Here is a 16,168-nt window from a genome sequence, read left to right on the forward strand (position 1 = left end):
TGTGGCTACAATAATCCTGCTTACTGGTATTAAAGGCTCGAATGAAGAGGGTCCTCAGAGAGCGAGAGGGACAGATACAGACACAGAAAGAGACAGACGGGAGGAAGAGACATAAGAGATAGAAAAAGAGCATTGTCATTTCCAATGAGATAACATCTATCCAAAGTCGAAAGTCACTCACACACGCACAGTTCAGTGGAAACAAAAGTGTATTTGGGGAGACAGCCAGGATAGTCGGCTGTGGGAGTTTCCCTCAGCTGACAGAAGGATAACCTTGAGTATTCGTCTCACCAACAACGCCTTGTGTAATCCCCTCTGATGTAATACAGGAAAGCTCTGGCGTCACCACAATGCTAACTTGATTGCTGCTCTCGGAGGATTATAAAGGTCAAGCACCAGCGTGAATCAAACACAGCCTCATCTCGTGGGATTCAAACAAGACACACAAGGCTTTTTATAGTAATGTGATATTCCTGTTGTTCTTTTCTTCTTCCTAAAAAAATTGCCTCATTATATATGAATGCAAATGCAAAATAAAAAAAGGAGCGCAAAATTTTCACAGTAAACCAGTAAAGAATTCTATAATTCAACTCTTTTGGGTTTTTTTGTATGAGGTTGATTTAAGTTTTGTATTTGGTTCATTACAGTTTACCCTGCCTGGTCACAGCATTAATAAAAACACCAGCTGGATTATTACAGTTTGGGAGTTATGACCTGCAAATCCATGAGATTAGAGATTTTGCCAATGAGAGGAAGTCAAAATGAATCTAATCCCACTCTTCTTCAATATCCGCTACATGTGATGGATTTGTTTGACCCACTTTCCATAATTTTCCTTCACTGTTCTCTTTACTAATTATCTATTATAATCAGTAAAAAGTTAGACGTTGTTCACTTACCTGCTGGCTATCAGATGTAAAGAGCAGCTGCACTAAACCGGTTAAACCTTGATTACTGTTAACAGTAGCGGGTTTGTTTCAGTTATTTTTGGACAGAGTGAATAGCATGTACGTCTAAAAACTGCTGTGTTTATCTTTTCTGTTGCCTTGACCTTTCCTTGTACAAGCTTATGCAAACCAATTTTGGACAATCTAACAGAAATAATAAAATAAGCACATGTCTTGTTCAAGGAGAAACTGAAACAATATTTTAGTGAAAATAAATCACTTTTTAAAACTTTTACTGGAGTAACTGAGTATGATGAGGATTTACAAACATATAAAATCAAGCACATCTAATTACAACTAACTGAGACATGGAGGTATGAATGGATGAGTATTAAATGTTACTGGGATTATCAGTGCAGTGTGAAAACATCCTGAATCAATTTGTCTAAAATAAAAGCACACTAGTTTTTGTAAACCTGGTTACAGTGGTGAATAGCAACTATGTGCATTTACTGCAACATTGTATTTCAGTATACTTTTGGCACATTTGCTCCTCACTTGAGTATTTTCATTTTTATTTTACCCTGTTGTTCTACTCTGCTACATTTCAGAAGGCAATACTGAGCTCCACTGCATTCACAAATTTGGCTCCCACACATAGTAGTTACATTTCTGAACAAGATTATATAAAAAAAAGTTCAAGCCTAAAATACATCCATTATTTAGGATTAAAACCAGCAGTTTCCATCCCAGTTGAGGCCCCTTAAAAAAGACAGTGTTTGGTTAAAGCCTCTTATGATACTGCAGATGTCTATGAGTTTATCAGTTTCCCCAAGAGAGCTTTTACTTCAAGCCATTTTAGTTGGTTTTATTATATAACTGGTTGAGGTCAGATGATCAAATATTTCACAAGAAGTCCAAAAACGATAAAAGATTTGTGAAGTTAAATTTTGCTTTCCCCCTGATGTTAGCTGGGAATCGCAGAACTAAAGTACTGACTGTATATGTAAAATATAGAACTGAAGCATCAGTATAAAATACTATCACTGATGAATCACTATTGAAAATGTAATCATTTAATATCACAATAAACACTCAACACTCATTCTGCTGCTACAGGTTCTCGTACTTTTGAAACTTAAAGACTATTTTACTGATAATACTTGTTTCTAAAGAGTGATTTTGAATGCAGGACTTATACTCAAGGGCTGTCCGTTCCCTTTACGACTGCAGCAGGAGCATGGTTTGCATTGCCGGTAGTAAGTCCGACCTGTTCCCAGTGCGCATTGGTCTCTGCCAGGGCTGCCCTTTGTCACCGGTTCTGTTCATTATTTTTATGGACGGATTTTCTCGGCACAGCCAGGGGGAGAAAGGGGTTTGGTTTGAAAACCACAGAATTTCATCTCTGCTGTTTGCAGATGATGTTGTTCTGTTGGCTTCATCAAATTAGGACCTTCAGCGTGCACTGGGGTGGTTTGCAGCCGAGTGTGGGGCGAGCGGTATGAGAATCAGCACCTCCAAATCCGAGGCCATGGTTCTCGACCGGAAAAAGGTGGCTTGCCCTCTCCGGGTCGGTGGAGAGTCCTTGCCTCAAGTGGAGGAGTTCAAGTATCTCGGGGTCTTGTTCATGAGTGAGGGGCGGATGGAACGTGAGATTGACAGACGGATCGGTGCGGCGTCTGCAGTGTTGCGGTCGCTGTACCGGACCGTCGTGGTGAAGAGAGAGCTGAGCAAGGCAGCATGGCTCTCGATTTACTGGTCAATCTGCGTTCCTACTCTCACCTATGGTCGTGAGATTTGGGTAATGACTGAAAGAACGAGATCGTGGATACAAGCAACCAAAATGCGTTTCCTCCGCAGGGTGGCTGGGCGCTCCCTTAGAGATAGGGTGAGGAGCTCAGTCACATGGGCTCGGGCATCTTTTCCGGATGCCTCCTGGACGCCTCCCTGGGGAGGTGTTCCGGGCGCGTCCCACCGGGAGGAGGCTTCAGGAAAGACCTAGGACACGCTGGAGAGATTATGTCTCCTGACTGGCCTGGGAACGCCTAGGAGTCCCCCCGGAAGAGCTAAGGGAGGTGTGTGCAGATCGGGAAGTCTGGGCGGCTATGCTTAGGCTGCTGCCTCCGCGACCCGACTCCAGATAAGCGGGAGAAGATGGATGGATGGACTTTTACTCACTAAAAAAAGGTTGGTGGTAGGAAAAAGTCTGAGATAAAATTTAAAAAACCAAAAAAAAAAAAACAGATTCCAACCAGAATAACATACCGTGACTGCAAGGCTTAGCACTTAATTTGGATTTATTTCTTAGATTAGATTTAAATTTTTCATTTGGCTGTTCATATCATTTATAAATGTATCCGATATCAGATACCAGTTTGCACTGGTCACAGTCTTGAACTGATCCGCATAAGAAAAAGAACAATAACAAAGACATCACATGCAGCACACGGCTGTAGAGAGGTAAACACAGGCCACTAAAGTCAGCGTTTATGGATTCATTTTTAAGCTGATGTGTAGCAGAAGTCAGTGGATTCCTGAGCAAACGAGAGCGAGAAGAAGGAGAAGGAGAGCCAAATTTGTAATTATAGCTCTTTTGGAGAAATGGCTGCCACTTCTGTATGGAGGTGTGTGTGAATGTGGAGCCAGGAGTGGTGGGGTTGTGATGTGAATGGATTAACTGAAACAGATTTAATGCAGAATTTCAGGATGTTGAGGGTTACTTTTAACTACTGTCTGTCAACATCTCTGTGCAAGGCGCTCACAGCAAGACACTTGTCTCCCACAGAAAGCACATAGGATTGTCCTGTATTGACTGGAAACAGGTGTGGACATTGTCTAACCTGTTTGTCTCACTGCAAAAAGTCATAGATTCACCAAGTGACTCTCACCAGTGCACAACTGTGATGAATGTAAATCTAGAGTGACCTAAAAGTAGCAAAAAATTGCCGCCTGAGACAGCATTAAAAAGAATCAGACTTGTATCTGTTTTAACAAATAGAAGTGGCTAAATTGAAAATTGAAAAGATCAGGTTTATTGTCATTTGTGCTGTTCACACTGTTATGGGAAAAAAAAACCAAAAAACAACTTTACTGTTGTTTGAGTAACATCTGTGTGAGTTTCACGTTTGCTCTACCTGCAGATGATTCTTCTTGTTTGAAGCTCCCACCATGTCCCACTGGCTGCAAGACTTCTTTGGGATCTTGTAATTGACGCCACTGCTGAAGCCACTGCCCACCTCATCGTATGGGTTCTCCATCACGTTTTCAGGCAGGTTGCTGGAGCTCTGGCTCCGAGTGATCATGGGGACCACCCTGGGGTTCGGTGGCGCCATTTGGGCTGTGGAAGCCGCAGAAGACCCAGGGACCATGAGGTGGCCTGACGAGGAGGTGGACGAGTTGGGGGTAAAGGTGAACCCAGAGAGTGGCAGGGTGGGGAAGCGGCCTCCACCCAGGCTGGTGCTGTTGTCCATCCCCTGGAAGGCACTGCTGGAGTTGAGGTTTTCCATAGAGCGATAGATGGGTTTGTTCACTGCAGGAGGAAGATAAAAAAAAATCTCAGATCAGCTCGAAACTTATTTGACAGTGACTGTACAGCTGTTTTTCTACTTTTACAGTAACAGCAACTAGAAAGCCAAGGGTTTCCTCTTTCTTGCACTTTACCTTGGCGCTGTTCATTATAGGTCGTCCCTGTTGGACCGGGAGAGAGTGACACCCGAGGCAGTATCCTGAGGTTGGTGTTCAGCGAGGCAGACATGACCAGGCGCTGGGGCGAGGGCATTGGGGCAATAGGTACCTCTGTCACATACGTGGCAGGAACGTACAGTGGCTTTGTTTTACTGGCTGCCCCAATCCTCCGCACCTGTCAAAGAACAAAAACAGGTTTCCCAATGCTTTTGCTATTTTCTCCCACATAAATCCACTTAGTCCAACCAAGCGGCAACAAACACAGCTGAGGGCTGAAGCCACTGTGGAAATGTCAGTTCCTGTGATCTACAGCAGATGCAATGAGAAAACACACAACTTCTACTTGAAAAAACTTTCTCCACAAGACTTTATTGTGGCTAATGTCTATTTTTCTAATGTATTTCTTGGGGCAGTTTGACACAAAATACCATGAGCTAATAGACATCTCTCAACCATCATTTTGCCATAGAAAGGTTTATACTAAATATGAAAGGTTGCTTATTTCTCAATATGTCTGGAGATTTTATACCAATATGGGTCATGGTGCAAATTACTTACCAGGACTACCCAACAGTAATTTGGAGTTTTACAGGATTTCTGTGTTCATGTTATTAGTCAGTTCCTGATTATTTGATCCTTAAATCACTTCTCATGTTGAATTAATTGCGTAATAGAAGAATGTCTTTATATTGTTCACTCCTATCTGCGAGTGTGCTTACTTGACTGAGAAGTGTCTCAGAGCCTCAGCCTCATTGCTGTGACACAAATGTAAATACCTACCTCCAGTAAGTAATAACATGGTTGTAACGTAAATAAAAGACAGGTCAGCTGAAATTAATAATTAACAGTAAACAAATCCCATAAAAAATACCAAGAGTCAATTTTTACTTCTGTTTAATCCCCTGAACCTCAAAACCTGCTGAAAAAAAAGGAATGTTATCTCTCTTTTTTTTAAATCACCAAAACAACAATATTTATTGGATCCTGAAACTTTACAAAGTAAAAAGAGCTTCATCTTCACCTTTCTGATGATCCTTGAATTGCAGTCCTAATCACAGGTGACTGGAAAATTACCAAGCTTAAATCAAGCTTAAAATTGTGATATTTCATTGCAATCTGTTTATTGTAAATGTACATAGTTCACCAAAACTAGATTAGCAGCAGCAACCAGATTCTATAAAAAGCAAAAATTCTGGGCTCTTCGGTGTATCAAAAAGCCATTAGTGACTCAGCTGTGACTCTGGGACTTTTCAGCTGAATTGTACTATTACTGTATACGAGACACTAGAGACAGATACTGTGTTAGTTTTGTTCTTTTCATGGGATTTGTTGACAATAAAGATATACCAGCTGTATTGTTTAACCAAAACTTCCCAGAGACCTACAGAATGGTGTGGGTACTATTCCCTTGCTTTTCTAATATTCATGGTTTCATTGTCACAAGAGAAACAAAAGATAAACTGTTTTCTCACCTGCCACCAGTCAGTGTTGGTCTTCTTCAGGAGAACAAACCTTTCACCCTCTCTTATGCAGACCTGCCTTCCGTCTGCACCGCGGTAGTTGTAGTCATACTGGGCCTCCAGGACCACTGTACCGCTGGGGACACCGCACACCGTCATCCCTCTGGGAGTCACTGCAGGCGCTGCAGCAGGCTGCTGATGCCCCACAGAGCGGCGCCAAGTACCTGACAGCATGGCTCTCCACGCAGTCTTGTTCAGCAAACTTTATTGGGATGTGTGCAGGGCAGGTGAGACTGGAACCAGGCCAGTGCCATGTCCTGAAACAGACACGGAGGAAAATTAACAGAGATAAATAAACAGAAAGAGAGAGAGTGTGTGTAATATTACCAAAGCTGTGAAAAAAACAATTAAAACATTTCGCCTGGTGACGTGCAGGTTCAAAGGAAGAAAATCTGAATCCTTTCAACACTGAAAATGGTGATGTTAATCTAGGGGAAATCACCTACCTACAAAAAAGGAAGAGATTCTGCTCTGTATCTCTTTTCTTTGAGAAATGTCTTTTACTTGCAAAAAAAAAAAAAAATCTACAAATCTAAGTTGCTAGTTTAGTTAGTTTCAAGTCTGTAAGTGTTTTTTGCCACGTTTCGGAATGTTGCTCAGACTAAGAAAGACTTTACGACACTTAAGACATCACCTCACACCTTAAGCAATTATTGTAGGTATTTTAAGCGCTTTCTAAAATTGTAACAAAAATCATTTGACCATTCTACCTGTCTCTTCAATATAAGCCTCCAGCCAGCATCTTCTTAGCTTAGCTTAGCTTAGCTTAGCATAGCACAAAGACTATGTAGGTACACAGGGGATACAGCCTGGCTGGCATTGTCCAAAAGTAACCAAATTAGATTACATGCACATCTAAAGCTCACTAATTATCACACTATATCTTATTTATTAACCCAACTATACAACACAAAAGTAGAACAAGGACTATTCACTACTTTCGGGAGGGTTGTATGCTGGACTACATCTTGGCCAGTGCTTGGAGTCTGAACTTATTGTCTGGGAAGTGATAAACACATGACTGATGAATTGATTAATAGAATAGTTGCCGATAAAAGTTCTGCCAGCTGGATCACTTTTCTATAAGACAGAAGTAACTCACTGTGACTGGCAATACAGAGCAACATCCATCCATCCATCCATTATCTATACACCGCTTAATCCTCATTAGGGTCGTGGGGGGGCTGGAGCCTATCCCAGCTGACTTAGGGTGAAGGCAGGGGACACCCTGGACAGGTAACCAGTCCATCACAGGGCCACACTTAGAGACAGACAACCAAGCACACTCACATTCACACCTACGGACAATTTAGAATCACCAATTAACCTCAACATGTCTTTGGAGGAAGCCGGAGAACCCGGAGAGAACCCACGCTGCACGGGGAGAACATGCAAACTCCACGCAGAAAGATTCCGGTGTCCCCACCGGGACGCGAACCGGCAACCTTCTTGCTGCTTGCTTCTTGGTGCTACCAACTGCGCCACCTTGCAGCCCTACAGAGCAACAATATGTGCAAATAAATGAAATAATAAAAAAAAAAAATCCATTTTGAATTTCAGTACACTTGACAGGCATGGCAGATGATGAAGCACAGATACTTGTGCACCACCACAGTACATCTCTTTTCTATTGTCCTTTCATCCTGTTAGAACTATGAGACCCATGTGAGTGAATAACTCATGTGTTTGGAGGATGTAAGGAGTGCAGTAAACCCAAAATAGCATCTGTCTCCATCTTTCCACCTGAGCCAGCATCCCCAAGCTAAACCCTTGCTTTACCCAGCCAGGACCCGCTTACATAAGAGAACATCTAACTTTCTGCCAGACACATAGAAATACAGCCTCACACAGTGCATACACCCACACACACACACACACACACACTTATGCAAACACACATTCACACACACACACAAGCAAATGGGATCGTCCCTAGATACCGAGCAACAGTCACAGTCAGATGTAACCCATTCCAGTGAGCACAGGAGAGTCCAGAAATTCTGGACAAGACAACCAAACAGTGCAAAAAAAGGCAGAGAGCGAGGACTAGATGGGGGAGAAAAAAAAAAGGAGAACCTGAGCAGGAGAAGAATCGATGAATCGATGAAGCTGGATGAAGCTGGATGAAGCTGTGAGCTGATGGAAGGGAGAGCAGGGATAGCTGGCTGAACCTTGATAATCCCACCGTTATTAAAGCACAGGAATGGATCTGTAACCCCCACAGCTAAAGAGAATTACAGTAAAACCCCTCTGTACCAGCATATGGGCAGAAAGACTGCCTGCCGGTATGGCTTGCTGGCTAACATTGGCAGCAAAATCACTGCAAGACACACAGGAGCATTTCCAAGGCACTTTATCAAAATCTAATGAATCAGAATAAATACCTTTTACCATTAATTTGCTATGGTCTCATTCTCAAACTATAAGCGTAGATAACGGCTTAGCTGGTGAGGTAGCTGCAACACAGTGATAAAAACGTACAGACGACTAATAAATTAAAGTACAAACCAACATATAGTGTCTTAGTAACAGACCACCAAGTACTTCCAAAACAGCTACAATATGCCTGGGAATTGATTCGCCAAGTTTCTGGAGCTCTACTGAAAGGAAAAATACCATTCCTACTAAAGATATTCTCTTCTTTGGTGTTTTATGATGGTGGTGGAGACTACTCTCTAACACAGGTGTACATTTGGGTTGATCGTGATGACACATACACATAATATGTGGCTGACTCTTACACTTGTTAAAACTGTTCGAATTGCTTCATACACCCACACAGGTTAATTACAATGGATGAATAGATCTCTTGTCAAAAACTAGTAAAAATACTGATGGTGTGTTCAGTGCAAACAGATTTCTTTTTTTTTTTTTTTTTTAATGAAGAAGTTAAAAAAAAAGTGCTAAAAGCCACTTCTTCATTTTTGTAAACCATGGCCAATGACTGTCTTTACTTGGAAGTTAACTTACTGTGACTGATTATATCTACATTTAGGAGCTTCCTCTGTATTCATGCATGTGCCTGTGTATGCAGGCACGTTACTGAATGTAATGCAGCTGTCAATGTGTGCAACACCTTGCTGCAGTTTAATTTATTTCCAAACATTTTAACAGTTCATGTGAAGTAGACAATATTTGAGAAGCAACATCTGGCAATAGAGTGGAATCTCCTCGAAACAATATCACCAGGTCTTTATTTTAGGAAAATTAAAAACAATAAGGTGCTAAAATTTTGATAAGCAGAATCATACTCTTGGCGGTTCTTGTGTTTTTCAAAACATGCAGTTGAACTCAAGAGGGACACAGGCAAAATCAGAAGTACGAGGCGAGCAAGCAAACAGGAAGCTACATCGACACATCAAGGTTCAACCACAGTTTGGGTCATATCCTCTCCAACTTGCCATTTGCTTTTCTGACATGAGACACCTTTAGTAGTGTAGGTACAGCCTGAAATTGCTAACAGCTAATAGAATCAGTTTTTCTGCATGCACCACTACGTCAAATAAGAAACGATGAGTAACCCTGTCAACATATCAGACCACAAAATTGAGCCTTAAAGCAGAGGAGAACAGTTGTTTTCTTGGCTTGATATGCCTGATACATGGCTTTAGGAATGTATAATTTACAATTTAGATGAGCTGGCAAAAATTACAACATACATTTGCTTTAAAGAAGCATAATAGTGCTTGTTCATAAAGCCATACGTCCATGCACAGACAGATGGGGCTTTAGTGAGGCAACTGCACACCTGTTTTGTCTTTTCCTGTTTTTCTCAGAACAACTGGGTAGTTAAAAAAAGAAAGAAAAAAAACCAGCAAACATTTATTTAAAGTATCCTGCTGCTATGAGCAGGGATTCAACCAAACATTTGTAAGGCAGATACAGTGACCTGGTATCATCAATTCACATACCTGCACAGGCACAAAGTTTCTACACAGAGACAGAAGGTTTTATCATTTTGTGTGCAAGTGAGGCTGTTGCAGCTGGGTTAAAGTCCTTAGTTGTGTTATTCTGGGTTTTGGTACAATGCTCCCAAAGGGCAACAGCTGAGACTGTTTGACAAGATACATCAGGAATAGCCTTTGTTATTTAAATATAGATGTTGCATCTGATTCACACCAGCAACACAAATAGCTATTTGACTATAGACAATTGTTGAAAAAGATCTTATTATAATGGCATCATTTTACCACAAACAGCAAAACCTTCAATTTATCATTTGTGAAGGTGGGATTTAATTCAATTAATTTTATAGTTGTAGATTGCGATGATTCAAAATGAAGATCTACAAAAAGGAAAAATAAGGCCTGACTGTGTTTCTATTTGCAGGTCACATAGCAGCAGAGAGGGGCACTGGCGTCATACACCCCAACATACAGAGAAGGCCATATGGTGTCAGAGACAGACACCCTGTCACGGCTGTTGAGAGGCTACAGGAGATTGTGCCAGGGACTGAGGGCGCAGGGCTTGTGACGTGGTATCAACAACACAAAATGAAGAGATGGAGGGAGAAAAGAAAAAAAAAACATAGAAGGCAGAAATGAAAAATAAGTGAGGAGGGAGAAAAAACTCAGAGTGATTTCACTGCTGTTTTTGCTTGAGTGCTTTCACTCTAACTCCATGTGCATGCAAGTCAGGCTGGGTTGAAGAAATGGAAATTATACAATCTGTGCATGCATGCGAGAGAGAGAGCCAGAGAAAGCAACTCACCATGGTCCTGAAGTAAGAGACCGTCACTTCGTCAACAAGGTCACCAGCTCACTATATAGTCAGATCCATAAACCCGATGGTCCTTCAACATTAAAAAAAAAAAAAAAAAGATGAGAAAACATTTGTTGTATGTGTGTGTGTGTGTGTGTGTGTGTGTATGTGTGTGTGTGTGTGTGTGTGTGTGTATGTGTGTGTGTGTGTGTGTGTTTTAAAGGGGCTTTTAAGAAAGAATTGGGGCAGAAAACCACACAAGATAGTAGCTGTGTCCTGCAAAAACAGCAAATACAGCCTCTCTCCTTCATTCATGTATGCACATACACACAAAAACACAGTTAATCCTATGCAGCCAAATTATCCTGCCTCCACTCATTGAACCCCTGCTGACCCTCCCCTCCCTCATTTAGCCAGCGTTTTGCCTAAGAGATGAGAACAGAGGGAGTGACAGAGACAGAGCATTAGCTGGCTGTTAACCTATTCATGCAAATAAACCGTATTTTAACTTGAGGAATGGGAAAACAGTAAGGAGTGAAACCAGACCTGTGTGCTAACCAAACAAAAGCAGTCCAGTTGATTGATTGAGTTATTGATCCAAATGCAGAACAGGGTGGTGAACTATGTCGCTGGTCATCAGAGATGTACCAGTACATGATGCTAGCAGGAAAGCAGCGAAAATTATTTTCATCCAAATCACCTCAGGTTTTGTCCAATATGGAGTTGTACAGTAATATACAATGCTTCACATACCACATAGAGTAAGAAGAACAGGGTGCTATGCCAGCGTGTTTCAGTCAAATCAGCAATCCAGAAAGGCCACTGGATTAAGTTCTTTAGGGATTATAGGTTCTCATGGTGGTTTTGCTTTAGTCAACTATTTTTCAAATTATACATACATTTTCACATTTCCAACTTCCACATCTCAACTTCCAAGTTCTCCAGGAGTGCAGCTCTTGCCACAATGATATGAATATAAACCTGATGTCTGATTATCCACAGTGAACGTTTACTTGGTCAGCAGCTTAAAGATCCTCCAGACATGTTTTATGAACATATAAATACTCTGGTTTTTGAATAAGAAAGGACAGACTAAAGACAAACCTCTGCACACAAGATGTTTCAAGTTCCTGAGCTGACAAAATCACACTCATACATGTGCACCTGTTAAACTCAGATTTATGGCGAGTACAAGGAAATTTTCCTTGTTCAGCAGATGAATGTCAAAACATACTTCTAGTGTCAAACCCTACACATCATACATCATTTTGTGCGGTGGCGATCAAGCATCCAAGTGAGGTAATGATAAGCAAAAACACAATTTTATTGTCATGTGCTTTACATCATTTTGTATAAGTAGTATTATCATCACATGGTACTACAGATGCAAGCAAATGAATTTCCTGGTGTGTTCAAGGTCACTCTGAGAACTGAGAAAGGTATAAAAACAAATGTCTGTTCTGGAAAAAGCAATATATAGTTAATGGTCTAAGGCATATATGCAAAACTGAATTATAACATTATTATGACACCTTTAAAAACACTCTGACTGGAGGGCAGGTTAAAGATAGAAAATGAATGCGAATTGTAATGTACTAGATTGTATGTTTAGGGGATGAAGAAGCTGACAATGTTTAAAAGAGCATCTGAGAGAATACCAGGAAGAGAAAAGCATAACAAGTAGCAAGAGTAAAATTAAATGTTTGCATGTTCCGCTCTAACTCCATATCTTTCTAGATATGCAACTAGTCCAATAGCTCATGCCTCAACTCAAAGACAAGCCAACAGAGATTGTTTAAGATCACCGGGCAGAGCCTATCAAACTTCACCACACGGCAGGACTGGACTGGAGCAAAGGGTGTTGGAGGAGAGTTTGGTGTTATATCATATCCATATTCATTCCATACGTTTGAAGTCGAAAGAGGGCGGCTTTAATAATCATGGCTACATGGTGTTCAAAGAGAGATGAGACATGGGGAAGAGGAGTATGGAGTGAATGAGGAACTTCAAAGGGCTTTTGCGTGCACTCCGGCATATACACATGGCAAACACACACACTCATATGCACGCACACTGTACTGTATTTACATATGAATGTCTATAACCAAAGGCATCACAGGAAAATAAAGGAAGTTGTTGCATGTGACTGTTCAGTAACATTAATTATCACAACAATGAGTTAAAAACGAGTCATTTTAAGTTAAAAAGGATTGCTGATTTGCTAACTGTGTCAGCCAAACAACCACTCATACATATGTTCTTCATAGTGACAAATGTTGCCTGCACATGGCCACTACATATAAACAGGGATCCTGTTAAACTGGCAATTTAAGACCCAACTTTCAGCCAGCTAAGGCTTGTGACGAAAAAGTCATTGCATCACATCATACATTATGGGAAAAGGAGTTGTAGCACAGCAGTATATCTTAGAATAGGCCCAGAAGCACCTTGAAATTTCCCTAAAATCAATGCTACTGTATGATACATGATTTGAACAAAACTACACCCGAAACAGATTAAATAAGAAAGGAAAAGCCTAAACTTAGACTAATCAAGATTTTTTTTACATTTAACATGTAGTTTTAGGAATGAGCAATAAACAAGTTCAGTGTCAATGTTGCTGCACCAAAAGTCAAGATGTTTCTTTAAATCCCAAATCGGCCTGTATCTCTTTACAATCTTGTCTTTGCAAAAAGAACAACATTCAAAACCGTCTATCCTAAGACCCTCAATGCAGACACAAGAAAAAGATCTGCAATAAAATCAAGAAAAAAAATGACTTTCCTGATATCAGTTAATTTGAAAAACTGCATATTGGGCGTTAAATCTGCCTAGTCTCAGCCTGCGGAACAGTTCTACTGAGGACAGCCATGTAAAGGAGCATTCACTTTGTCTATGGATGTACAGTTATAACTACGAGCCCTGATGTCTCTCTCTCCATATGAGACACATGCCTCAAGCCAAAACAGCCTTTCATCCTCCCAAAGCCATGCATTATTGATGATTAGACTAGAGAGAGACACTGAAACACAGTGCGTTTCCCAGTGTGACGGCTGCCTGCTGAATATGTGTAAATGCATATGTGTGCTTTTGTGTGTGCACGTATATGTCTGGGTGTGTTTATGTATATGCAATGAAACAGGTGGGCTGCATTATTTCAATGATTAGCTGAGTACATTGTCAGAGAGCCAATCAAAAAGCAGATGATGACAGTAAAGCAGCCATTGGCTCAGACTCACTACTGTCATCATGACAACAACCTCTGTGGCCAACTACTGTCTCCAGTGTCTCTCGTATGTGTTATTTTTTTTTCCTTGTTGCACATAACAACATTTCATATGTGTGATGCCATCATTTCAAGCGTTTGCTGACGCAACACTCGTGTTTACAATGAACCCTGCAGCCTGCATCGACACATAGCAAACTCCTTCAGAGCGTTCACTTGTATAATTCAAGTTCTCATTTCCCCTTATTTGAATATAAACAACAACCAGACAGACCAATGTATGCCAGTTAGGCAAAGTAGCGCAGGATTGCCCAGGGGGCTTTTTAAACTCTTGAAAGAATTAATTCAAGCATCACATTTTTTAATTAGCTTAGGCATTTTACAGGGAAAAAGAAGTAGAAGGTGAAAATTACACTGCTAGTATATTTCTGGCTGAAAAGTAAAAAGCGTATTTCAGTAAGGAAAATAAGCAGAAGAAAATGCTTCTTATTATAATCAGAAGCTTATTAGAAACAGCACAAAATGTTGTTCTTAACATCAAACAGGAGTATCGGATTATACGGGAGTATCATAATTTTTTTTTAAGTCAACTGAATGACACGACTTTGTTTTCAAAGACAATCTTCATAATTGTACATGACAACTCTGGATTTAAGGAATTCATCATTTACACTTTAAAATTTGACATAATGGTGATAATGGTGATCATAACTACAGCCCAGTCCGAGGCAACATTGTCAAATTGCTTGTTTTGTGCAATGAACAGTCCTAAACCCCAAGATTAAAACACGAAAGACAGCAATCTGCTTATCCGAGAAAACCACAACCGGCAAATATTCAGATATTTTTTGAATGAAAAAATTACTTTAAAGATGAAGTTATTATCAAAATTTTGGCTATTGTATCTTAATGTGACAAATAGTTTCAGCACTAACAAGAATGATTCATCCTTTGGTACTAGAAATGACATATGATGTAAACCAAAATAGACAATAATCACATTGTCTTTTTTTTTACATGAAAGGTGATGTTTGATCAACAATGCTTAAATTGTTGTGAATACTCATATATTAAGCATCAGTTAGTAACAGGCAAACAAGTATTTTTTCCTTCCTACATTTGTTGAAAAAAATAAAATGTCACATATCAGTCAAGAATGATAGTTTGGAAAATAAAAAAAATAATCTTCACTGACTGGGCTGGTGGGTTGTTGTTGAGCCTGTGGGAATGTGCGGTACATTGATGTTTCTAATGAAGAGTGCTGAGCTCCATTGATCCACCGGGGATGAGAGTGAGCTGTCAAAAGCTATCAGGCAAGTCGAAGACCCACTTTCAGCGATGTGCTGCTGAAGTGAGCACGATACTGTTGGGGCACAAGGAAGAGCAGCTAAACCCTCCAAGGCAAACGGTACAGAGACGAGGCACACACATAGACACAGCTTTGATGCCTTCCGAGGGTTAGAGGGGTTATCTGTTCAGTAAAGGAACATTACACCAATGATAATAAGGGTTGGGAGCTGTCTAAACATTAGTGTTTGCCCATGTGATGCCGTTGTTTAGCTTAGTGTCATGTGAAAAAAAGCAGAAAGTCTTTCCATTTGAGAACTCAGCCTCGAGAATGAACATTTTCCTACTTCTTCTCTAAAATGACTAAAACATTTGACTGATTGATTACAAAACACCTGTAGAATGTTACTCTGTTGATCGACTGATCTTTCACCTCTAAAGCAAACTTTGTTCAGTTAAAATGATGTGACCGTATATGTAGTAGCATGTCAAATCAGCGAAAGAAAGTATTTCTTTCAAGACTTCAGCAATAATATATGTTGTCATGTAGATGTGCTGTATATAGTAATGTACCTATGCACAATACAACCTGGTGAAAGCAAAGCAACTCATTGCACTAATAACAAAAACAAAAGCAGAAACAAAACAAAACACAAATGTAAATATAAGTGGAGCTACTACACTCTTCAGTGCTTGTGACATTTTAAGGTGCTTTCATAGAGACATCATAATAGTTACCTGGTTTGTTCTGACTGGAGTATCTGAAGTCATAATGTAGCCATAAGTCACTGTATTCAGCAGAAGCCACAGATAGTTTATGGTTTTATTTACTGCACTTTCCTACAAATTGGGAATAACATATT

At 40.4% G+C, this 16,168-nt stretch overlaps 1 protein-coding gene across 3 annotated transcripts in view; it reads right to left on the reverse strand.

Moving 5' to 3' along the window:
- The window catches only part of arhgap9 (Rho GTPase activating protein 9), a 44,540-nt gene that overhangs the window by 25,234 nt on the left and 3,138 nt on the right, over positions 1–16,168 (reverse strand). For 2 of the 3 annotated variants that reach the window (XM_008280730.1, XM_008280728.1), the window contains exons 2-5: positions 10,802–10,883; positions 6,044–6,348; positions 4,548–4,746; positions 4,022–4,416 (exon numbers count right to left, since the gene is read on the reverse strand). In XM_008280730.1, the coding sequence (XP_008278952.1) occupies positions 4,022–4,416; positions 4,548–4,746; positions 6,044–6,265 (816 nt within the window). In that variant the 5' untranslated portion in view covers positions 6,266–6,348; positions 10,802–10,883. The remainder of the gene's footprint in view (positions 1–4,021; positions 4,417–4,547; positions 4,747–6,043; positions 6,349–10,801; positions 10,884–16,168) is intronic. The other variant, XM_008280729.1, reaches the window with a different exon arrangement.

The sequence above is a fragment of the Stegastes partitus genome, unplaced genomic scaffold (genome assembly GCF_000690725.1).
Source record: "Stegastes partitus isolate 25-593 unplaced genomic scaffold, Stegastes_partitus-1.0.2 Scaffold208, whole genome shotgun sequence".
NCBI lineage: Eukaryota > Metazoa > Chordata > Actinopteri > Pomacentridae > Stegastes > Stegastes partitus.